The 10,617-nt window shown below is 33.3% G+C and overlaps 1 protein-coding gene across 1 annotated transcript in view; it reads left to right on the forward strand.

Moving 5' to 3' along the window:
• The window catches only part of SI (sucrase-isomaltase), a 91,982-nt gene extending 87,345 nt beyond the window's left edge, over positions 1-4,637 (forward strand). Inside the window, exons 46-48 of the mRNA XM_039255023.1 lie at positions 848-897; positions 1,152-1,319; positions 4,397-4,637. Of these exons, the coding sequence (XP_039110954.1) occupies positions 848-897; positions 1,152-1,319; positions 4,397-4,465 (287 nt within the window). The 3' untranslated portion in view covers positions 4,466-4,637. The remainder of the gene's footprint in view (positions 1-847; positions 898-1,151; positions 1,320-4,396) is intronic.
• Positions 4,638-10,617: the final 5,980 nt, after the last annotated feature.

Below are 10,617 nucleotides of genomic sequence, written 5' to 3' on the forward strand. Positions count from 1 at the left end.
ACTGCCCCTCAATGTTATTTTAACACTTGTTTCAGCCATGCATTTGTCTCTACTTTTGCCTTTCTGTCGTACCCATGCTTGTTTAGTTTTACTTATAAACACATCTTAGAATTCAGGGAAATCTAGACTTATTTCCAGCTTTTGTTAATAACTAGATGATTTACTTTCAGCCGTTTATTTAACTTCTCTTGGACTCACATTCCTCTTCAACCATAAGAATAGTAAAACAACATATCTCTTAGAGCAATGTGATAAAGTACTTAGTGTTTGACAAATAGTACTAAATTTTAGCTGTAAAATTACTTTAAAATTAATTTTAAATATGGCAAATTATATTTTTATAAAGAAATGGATATAAACCCTGCATTTTATCATTTTGATTTCAGTAGACCTATAATAATCTCTAACAATTGAATATTTTTCTTAAATGACACTAGAATACATCACCATTATTTTTATTTTCCTTTATACATATTATTTTGTTGTCCGTCATTGAAGTGACCAGTAAGTGTCCACCACTATCACCACCCAATTCTGTTCATTCTTGTACTTCTTTCACCCTCCCAGCGGTGTTTAAGGTGATTTTAGACCTGTCACCCTTTCGTGTTACCCTTCTACATACAAATCTGCACACTCCTGGCCTTTTGTAGCCCTCTCTGGTGGCTCATCCTTCATATTTTAGTCCTTGGACTATGTTTGAACAAGTTAAATAAACTTAGAGAAAAATTTGATATGTGTTGATGGTATCTGATACCCTTTATACTGGTAAAGAGAAACAAAACATACTAGTTTGTACTATTTTTCTTCTTTGGAAATATAAATATATTACCTTTTATTTTTTCTACAGACACTTATGAAAAAGACTTATATTTTCTAGTACAATTTAATTTGAACAAGGTATGTATTCATGCCAGATCATTTGTATGCGATTGTGTTAAATAATAGTTGAAGTTTCATGACATATTTTATATTTATTTAATTTATATTTTCATATTTCATATTTATTATATAACGTACCTCACTTCAAATATATGAGTAAATAATTTGCTATACTACGAAATACACTTTGGTTAACAGACATGTATTTTAAAAGATTTAATTGCTTTTGAAAACGAAGGGTTTATATTACTTCTTTTTCTGTGTCTTTATAGAATACCTTGACAAGCACTATATTGAAAAATGGTTACATAAACATAAATGAAATGAGGCTTGGATTCATCAACATATGGGGGAAAGGAAAGACTCCTGTTAATGAGGTTAATCTCATCTATAATGGAAATAAAGTGGCAGTTAGATTTACTCAAGAGCCAAACAACGAGGTAAGCGACAAAGGAAAAAACATTTTTTTTTTAAAATTTTTTTTAATGTTTTATTTATTTCTAGGAGAGAGAGAGAGAGACAGTGTGAGCAGGGGAGGGTCAGAGAGAGAGGGAGTCACAGACTGAAACAGGCTCCAGGCTCTGAGCTGGCAGTGAGCACAGAGCCCGACGCGGGGCTCGAACCCACGAACCACGAGATCATGACCTAAGCGAAAGTCGGACGCTTAACCGACTAAGCCACCCAGGCGCCCCGGAAAAAACATTTTTTAATAGAGTTTTTCAAAATGTCTATATGGATGTCTTCTATTTCTTTTCCTAAAGAAACATACTTATGGTTAACTATGACACTACGTTGTTTATTTATTTTCATTAAACTTCCTGAACCATCACCATTATTATCATCCTTAGTAACGTGTCATATGAATCAACATAATGGCATGTATGTTACAATTTTCCTGACATAATCTAAGCAAGATAAATTTCCATTAAGCCTCTAAATCAGTTATCGCTATATGGTAAAGTGCCTTAAAATTTATTTTTTCAAATATAAAAATGTCTACATTTAAACATTTAATACATCTTAGATAAAATATATTTGGAAACCCTTGCAAGGTTTGCCTATTGGCACTCATGAATAATTTGACACACAGTTGTATGAGGATATGGTTCATATGTTAAATAAGGTATCAGGATTTTTTGTTTTAGTCCTTTTGCTGCCAGTAATTAGATTTTTACTTTGAACAAATAATTTTAAGCCTTATTTTTCTTTCAAATTAAATGAGAGTATGCAAGTGAACAATCTCTTAAGCTTCTTCCAATTTTAATTCTGGAATCTATGTCCTGAAAAGGTAAATTTCAAAGAGCATATATTCTAGAAAACAGCTAACTGTCATAACTGATCCAAGTATAAGGCTATGTCTTCGCTGCTAAACCTGTGTGTGTGTGTGTTTGTACTTTTTGTGTTTATAGCTAAATAAAAATAACTAGCTGTCAATCAACCAGTCGCTTCATATGAACCTAATTTACAAAATAGCCAGTTGTGTGACTGACTTCAACTTAAAAAATAATAATTTTGTCTTCGACCACAGTCTTAGTTCCATATAGGTTTTATAAATATGAGAGATGCAGAGCACCTGAAAGATCATTTCATCCAGTTGAAACTTAATTCCTGTCCTACTGTACTACTGCTTTGTAGCCAAGTATTACTTCCCCTTTAATATAGAACTATGTCTTAATTACTATTTTGGTGTCAAAATAATTTTTTGACAATTATATTTATATCAAGGTAAGAAATTATATCAAGGTAAGAAAGTTAGAGTTTTATATATTTAATGTCCTTTCTTGGTAATAAAAAAATTGATTAGCACAGTGCCCTGCTCTCATTTTTCTTCTTTTTAAATTTTTATTAATTTATAAAATTGTATAGTAAGCTCATCACTGATTTAGTCCAGTGGCATCATATGGCAGAAACTGAGTTCTGCAAGGAGAAAATTAATTCTCCAAGAATAAATGGTTAATGATTATCAGTCACAATTTGCAATCCGTGTTTTTGAATTGCCCACTATTCAATCAGAATAAAAAAGGGTGATTTTCCATATATATTTTCTTACTCTGTGCTTACTACAACATTGGTAAAAATAAAGCTCCTAACTTTTACTATTAAAAAAATAATAAATACAATCAGGTGAACAATGTCAAATACGGTATTTTAACATATCAAGTATTTTTTCAAGTTCATTTTGACCAAATACTTGGCATAAAAACACATCATTTATAAAGAAAAGCTCATTCCACTGCTTCCAGACCCATTCACAGGACATTTTAAGTATTAAGAAAAAAAATTTACAAGTTTCATTATCTCAGTGAATGCAAAAGATGATTTTAATTACTAACAATTGATCAGTTCCTTCTAAACTCATTTAAATAAAACAAATATTTATGAGCACCTACTGTTTCCAACCTTTCTACATATGTGGGAAAACTAGAGAGTGGTCAATTTCTTCCTCTATCCTGGTTGCCCTTCTCCATAGGTGTGGGAATTATATGCAAAGCATGATTTAATTGCTCTATCAATATAATTTAAAAACATTTTCCTAGCAACAATTATGTTTTGTTGTCTTTTGTACAGTATTAAAAGCTATCTGATGTATTTGTTGCTTCTCAGTTTTGGTAAAATGGAACTAGGTTAGATTTTGGTGTAAGATGGGTCAGTTTCAAATCTTGCTAATTTATATTTTAAAGGCTTACTTAACTTTTACCTTTTAAAATCTTCTGCTATACAATGTGGGAAATAAATCCCAGAATGGTGTGCTTTAGAAAAGAATATATTTTATAAAGTCCATATAAAGAGTGCTTGATATTCAGTAAGCAGTAAAGGAATGTTGACTGTTCCTTTTCTTTTGCATATTTGATAATTGAATCTAAACTTTCTAACCTAAGGCACAGAAAGTCATGTGAATGTATTGGAGAAAAAGCAATGATAAGGGCTAACGAAATCGTCGTATCGTAAAAACATTACAGATGATTGACTACAGTTGCTTAGTCACCTTCATAATTAGTCCCTACGTGGTCTAATTGAGATTCTGTCCAATGAAAGAAAGTAGCACAACAAAATTGAAATTATTGGCAATAAATTCAGCATCCTAAACCTTTAGGGATTTATGCAAAAGAAAACATATTTCTAATGTAATGTGTGTATGTAAATGACTGGCTAAATTTGAGGGCAGGAAGCACAGTGATTTATCTAATGCATTATAAATTATACCATGTTTCAGAATATAGAAAAAGAGTAAAGTAATAGAAATCAAGATAAATGGTTAATAGTTTTAGATTTTCACAGTCTTTTCACAACCATTCCACTTACCTGAGATTTATTTTTATTTGAATTATGAGTGGGTTGGGTGAGATCGTTGGTGAAATAATTGTGAGCTCTCTGGAATAAAAATTCATCAAAAAAAAAGAGAAACAAAGACTATCCTGTTACTTAGAGAAAATGTATTTATGGAAATAGTCTGTTAAAAAAACAAACTCAACACTCTTCTGATTAAATAATAATTATCATTTTGCTTTCCTTTTAGATATTAAATATTGATCTGACAGTGAATGGTGTTACTCTCAATGAACCAATAGAAATCATCTGGTCATGAAGATCACCATCAATCCCAGTTGTCCAAAGGAAATTAACACCTGGATTTAAGATTCACTGTACTTATAGTTTTTCCCTTTAGTTGGTTTCTTATTTATGTAAAATATGATTTTAATAACATCTATCTAAAGTTATTCCACTGGGTACATTGATATTAATACTAATTTATTTCATTAATGTGTTTTGGATCCAGTTTATTTAACATATTTAGTAGGATTTAAATAGTTCTAGTTACCTTGCTAAGTATCAGCCAAAAACTGTAAACTAGTTACTAAGGATACATGTGTATAACTAAAATATAATTTTAAAAAGTCATTATTTGAATCAAATTTTTGTGTAATTTTACACAGTATTTTCTCCAACGTTTAGTAAATTTAAGTCAGGTAGCAACAGTTGTCATCATATTTAATTATTTCTTAGTATGTACATTTAATTAGAACACAGAAAATAAAATGTACATAAGTATAGAAAATATCCATTTCTCTTTATTTTCCAAAAGAAAATGGTCTTAGTTTAGGCTGCTGTAACAAATTATCATAGACTGAGTGGCTTAAGGAATAAATATTTGTTGCTCATTGCTCTGGAGGGTGAAAAGTCTGATCAAGGTACCAGAAGATTTGGTGTCTGGGGAGGACCCTTTTCCTGGTGTTGCAGATGGCCCTCTTCTCCTTGTATCCTCACATGATGAAGAGCAGAAAGGACACCAGCTCTCTGGTGTCTCTTTTTACAAGGCATTAACTTCATTCATCAGGGCTCCACCTTCATGACCTAAGTACTTCTCAAAGGTGCTATATCCAAATGCCATCATTCTGGAGATGGGGGTTCAACCAATCAATTTGGGAGGGACACAACCATTCAGTCCAAATATTTTTTTAGCTTTATTTTTTCTTTAAAAATTTTTGTTTATTTATTTTTGAAACAGAGAGAGAGAGAGAGAGAGAGAGAAACATAGTATGAGCAGGGGAGGAGCAAAGAGAGAGGGAGACACAGAATCTAATGCAGGCTCTAGTCTCTGAGCTGTCAACACAGAGCCCTACACATGACTCAAACTCATGAACTGTGAGACCATGACCTGAGCTGAAGTCAGATGCTTAACTGACTGAGCCACCCAGCTGCCCCAGCTTTGCTTTTTATACAGGAAAATATTATTAAAGGTTTTTCTATTTAGTTAGTTAAGTAAACCATTCTAACTCATTCATGTGGGTTGGAAGGCTCTAAATCGTGATCTAAAATAGTATTCATTGGTATTTTTTAACAGTTAGGTTTCTTTGAATTTACCTAATCAAGTAATATCTATAACTTGGATACAATTCTTTTCTAAATAAAAATTAAAACATATTATAGTAGAGTATTTAAGACAAACCATAACTCAGAATATAAGAACTTGGGAAATAATAATAAGACTAATAATGGCTATTATCAAAAAGACAACAAATAACGTGTTGAGGATGAGGAGAAAAGACAACACATGTGCTCTGTTGGTGGGAATGTAATTGATTTGGTCATTATGGTGAAACAGTATAGAGGTTCCTCAAAAAAACTGAAAATAGAGCTATCATGAGATATAGGAATTCTACTTCTGGGTTATTTATTTGAAGAAAATAAAAAAATTAACTCAAGATGTATACACGCCATGTTCATTACAATACTATTTACAATGGCCAAATATGGAAAAAAATCTAAGGATGAATTGATAGAAGAATGGGTAAAGAAATTGTGTTATATGCAAACAACAGAATATTAGTCAGCCATTAAAAAGAATGAACTCTTGTTTGGGCCTTGAGGGCATTATACTAAGTAAAATACATCATAAAGAGAAAGACAAATACCATATAATTTCTCTTATATGTAGACACTACAAACAAATAAAATACAAGTTCATAGATAACAGTGAACAGATTGTTGCCAGATGTGAGGGAGGGATGGAAGGGAAGGTGAAAGAAATGGGAAGAGAGGGTCAAAAGATGGAAAGGAGAGGAGAGGAGAAGAGAGGAAAGAGGGAAGGAAAGGAAGGGAAGGGAAAAATGATAGAGTATTATTATAATAGAATATTTAAGACAATTCATACCTCAGAATACAAGGAATGGGGAAACAATAATAATGGTAATAGTAATATTAACAACTTAAAAATAAATTGAGCTTACTACTAATAAACATTATAGCAGTTAAAGAGAATTTAAAAATAGATTATAAATTCTGAAATCAGGTGCTGACAATCATTACAGATGGGATTATAAATTAACATTGCCATTTTTAAATGGCAGTCATGCAGTATTCAGTAAAATTAAGTTTGTGTATCCACTATGACCTAGAGGTCCACTCTTGAGATACTTTTATAAAGGCATGCAAAGAGATATATGCAAGCATATTTGCTGCTTGTTCTTGAAAAAGAAAAAAAAATAGACATGGACTGCTGTCAGCTTTGGGTTGGCTTGGTTCTAAGAATTAACCCATGGTGTTTTACTATTGAAAATAAATATTTTCACAGACATCTGACCACAGTGGAACAAAACAAAAACAAGACTACTCCATAATAATTTTTGAGGACAGGAAAAATTTTAAAGACTCTCCAAATCACAAAAATACCAAATACTTGCTTCTCTGAACTAACAAGAGTGATCTGTTTTTTTGTTCATTTGTTTTTGCTTTTAATCTATTGTAGCTGTGGTCCTATTCCATTCCTTCTATCTCCTAGAAAAAAAATGCCAATTTAAAAGAATCACTTTTGACCATGGTAGCAAAGAAGTGGAGATAGTGTCTGTCCTAATAGAGCTCTTAATGACAATAGTCTTTACGGATCTTAAGTCACTTGGTAAGAAGAAATTTTGGTCTCCATAATGAAATCAAGGAAAACATGTTAGCTTTAAAAATAAAGTTAATTTGTGTCATGTGCCTATTACTCCAGCAATTGTATTTAGTTCTCAATGTCATATTTCATATATGAGAGTGTGAAGGCTTCCAGATATGTATTTTAAGAGAGAATGATAAGTTATTTGTAGCTGTTCACATGAAAATGAGACTCCTATACTTGTCTTTCCTATACTTGTCTTTCCTAAGCAACCTGAGGCCATCTATGCCTCTGTTCTGTATCACTGCCATTTCACCTTATAATGTCTTCCACAGACACTAACTTCCTCTTGTCTGGGAAGGGAGAACTGATTTACCCTGGGGAACTTCAACCTGTCAAAACAATTTTTCCCGCATTAGTTTTCTACTGCTTTGTAAAAAAAAATATCACAAAGCTACCAGTTTAAAAGAATACAATTTTATTAGTTCACAGTTTCCAATGGTCAGAAGGTCAGTCACCGGCTTATCTGGCTCCTCTACTTAAGGTTTCACAAGGCTGAAATTAAGAGGTTGGCTAGGTTATGTTCTTTGTCATCCTGAGGCTAGACTGGGAAAGAATTTACTTCCAAGCTCACTTAGGTTGTTGGCAAATTCATTTTCTTGCATCAATAGGACTGACGACCTGCTTTCTTGCTGGTGGCCAGCTATAGGCTGCCCTCACCTCATAGTGGCCACCCATAGTTCCTTACCATGTATGCTTCTTTAACACTGCCACTTCCTTAGCGCAGCAAGAAGAATCTCTGGAGCCAGTCTGCTAATAAGGTGGAGTGTTGTATAACAGCATAATCACGGGAATTACATCTCATCAACTTGCCATATTCCATTGATTAGAGTAATTGACAGGACCTGTCCACCCTTAAGGGGAGAATATTACACAAAGGTGATTTCCAGGACGTGATGCTTATGAGAGTCATCTTATATTCTGCCTGCTACACTCTTAATCTTATCCAAACGCCAATCAGAATATTATCAAACTGATAGAAATAAGGATTCCCCAAAGATTCTAAAAACCATACACCAAAGACATGTATGTCCTTACTTGGCAAACTATTATAAGCACTCTAATAATCAGTTAACAAATATTTACTGAATACCAAATACACATAAAGATATATAAGACATCATGTTGGCATTTGGAACCACATTTCAGATGGAGACAGAAACTTAGCATGTACTGGCAATCAGTTTCTTATTCCTTAAAAGCCAGCATATATTATCAACACTGAAAACAAGTGTTCAAAATGAGTATTCTGCAATTAAAAACTGTTTCACTAAGGGGATGCCTGGGTGGCTCAGTTAGATAAGCATCTGACTTCAGCTCAGGTCATTATCTGTGGTTCACAAGTTCAAGCCCCGCATCAGGCTCTGTGTTGATAGCTCAGAGCCTGGAGTCTGCTTTTGATTCTGTGTCTCCCTCTCTCTGCCCCTCCCTCACTAGTACTCTTTCTCTCAAAAATAAATAAGATCATTAAAAAATGTTGAAAAATAAAAATAGACTTTCACTGAATGTATAATAGCTTCACATTATGATGCTTTCTGCATAATATAACTTTTCTTGCTTTATGTTCTTGCCAGTGAGATAGTATACAAAATACAGAATAGTACGGACTAATCGTTTAGAAATGTAGCCCCCTAAGGAGCCCTAACACTTGTGCAAAGCCTTCTCTAGATAAATAAATAAAAAGATATAGCAAGCTGAGTCTTCTACACCATTTTTATTTCATCCATATTAACTCTGGTTTATGTGACATATATTTGGCTACCCAATGAACATGAAATTGAGATTCAAACAGATGAGTTTAAATTTGGCTTCCAGCATTTAGTGGTGTGATGTGTAGTGGCTAGTATCTGCTGCAAAATCTTGTTGAACGTCACTGTTCATAAGTAGTGACTTACGGCTGCATTTTAAAACACACAAGTTATGGGCACATGGGTGGCTCGGTTGGGCTTCTGACTTCAGCTCAGGTCATGATCTCATGACTTGTGGGTTCGAGCCCTGCGTCGGGCTCTGTGCTGACACCTAGCTCAGAGCCTGGAGCCTGTTTCGGATTCTGTGTCTCCCTCTCTCTCTGACCCTCCCCTGCTCATGCTGTCTCTCTCTCTCTCTCTCTCAAAAATTAAAAAAAAAAAAACCCACATGAGTTATAAGGTAGAAAATACATGGCATTCACTATCTTCCCTAGTGATTCACAAAATCAATGTTGCAAATCTGATTTAATAGCTAAGAAGATTAATTTGGTGATGATTACATGAAGCAGACTTACTTTGTAGTAATCCAAAATAAAATGACCTGTACATTAAAAAGCCTTATAATTTATATTTCAAATCCCTCTGCAGTCTATTATCTCCCCTCCAGTTTTATGTTCAGGTCCCCATTGTTTCTAATCTGGATACATTGTTTTTAGAGCTTCATAACTATCTCTTCTTGCTTCCACTCTCATCTCCTCCAATCTTTCCCAATTACCACACAATGCCGAAGAAACCTATACTACAAATACCATTTTATTTTATTGATCACACTTCTTCATTGACTCCCATCAAATAAAATCTAAATTCTAACCACTATACACAAGCTTCTAACTGAAAATTTAAAAAAAAATAAAAACAAAAATGTAAAGTTCTAATAAGACAAAATTAAATACTTAGGAAAGAAATATCGTATTTTAGATAAAGAAGTTTAATTTTAACTTAATCTCTCACACTTATTGTGTTTCTCCTTCACACTTAGAATGCTTCTTTCCACTTTATTCTGTAGCAAATTCCTATCATCATGTTATAGTTAAGCTTCACTGTCAAATTAATGGGCACTATTTTCTTTTCTTTTTTTAACTTTATTTATTCAGAGAGAGAGGGAGAGAGAGCACAAACAGGGGAGGGACAGAGAGAGGGAGACAGAATCCCAAGTAGGCTCCACACTGACAGTGCATAGCCCAATGTGTGACTCAAAACATGAACCGTGAGATCATGATCTGAGCCAAGATCAAGAGTCAGACACTTAACTGAGCCATCTAGGTGCCCCAATGGGCATTATTTTCTAACTCCTTGAAGCAAAATATTTCCTTCATGTTTCCATAGTACTGCCTGTATTACATTGACTTTAAAGTGAAATTGGCTATTTATATGGTCCAATTAGATTGTGGGTTTTTGAGACCAACGAACAGGGATTGTTTCCCGTCTTCCATTGGCTGACTCAATACCTAGTAGTAGATGCTAATAATATGTTGAATAAGTGCAAAAAAAGGAATGAAGTTAAAATTTTTATTAAGCTCTTAATGTTTTAATGGTAGAGAAGCTAAATCATCAATT

Source organism: Hyaena hyaena, unplaced genomic scaffold, assembly GCF_003009895.1.
Source record: "Hyaena hyaena isolate Hyena2069 unplaced genomic scaffold, ASM300989v1 scaffold_507, whole genome shotgun sequence".
Lineage (NCBI taxonomy): Eukaryota > Metazoa > Chordata > Mammalia > Carnivora > Hyaenidae > Hyaena > Hyaena hyaena.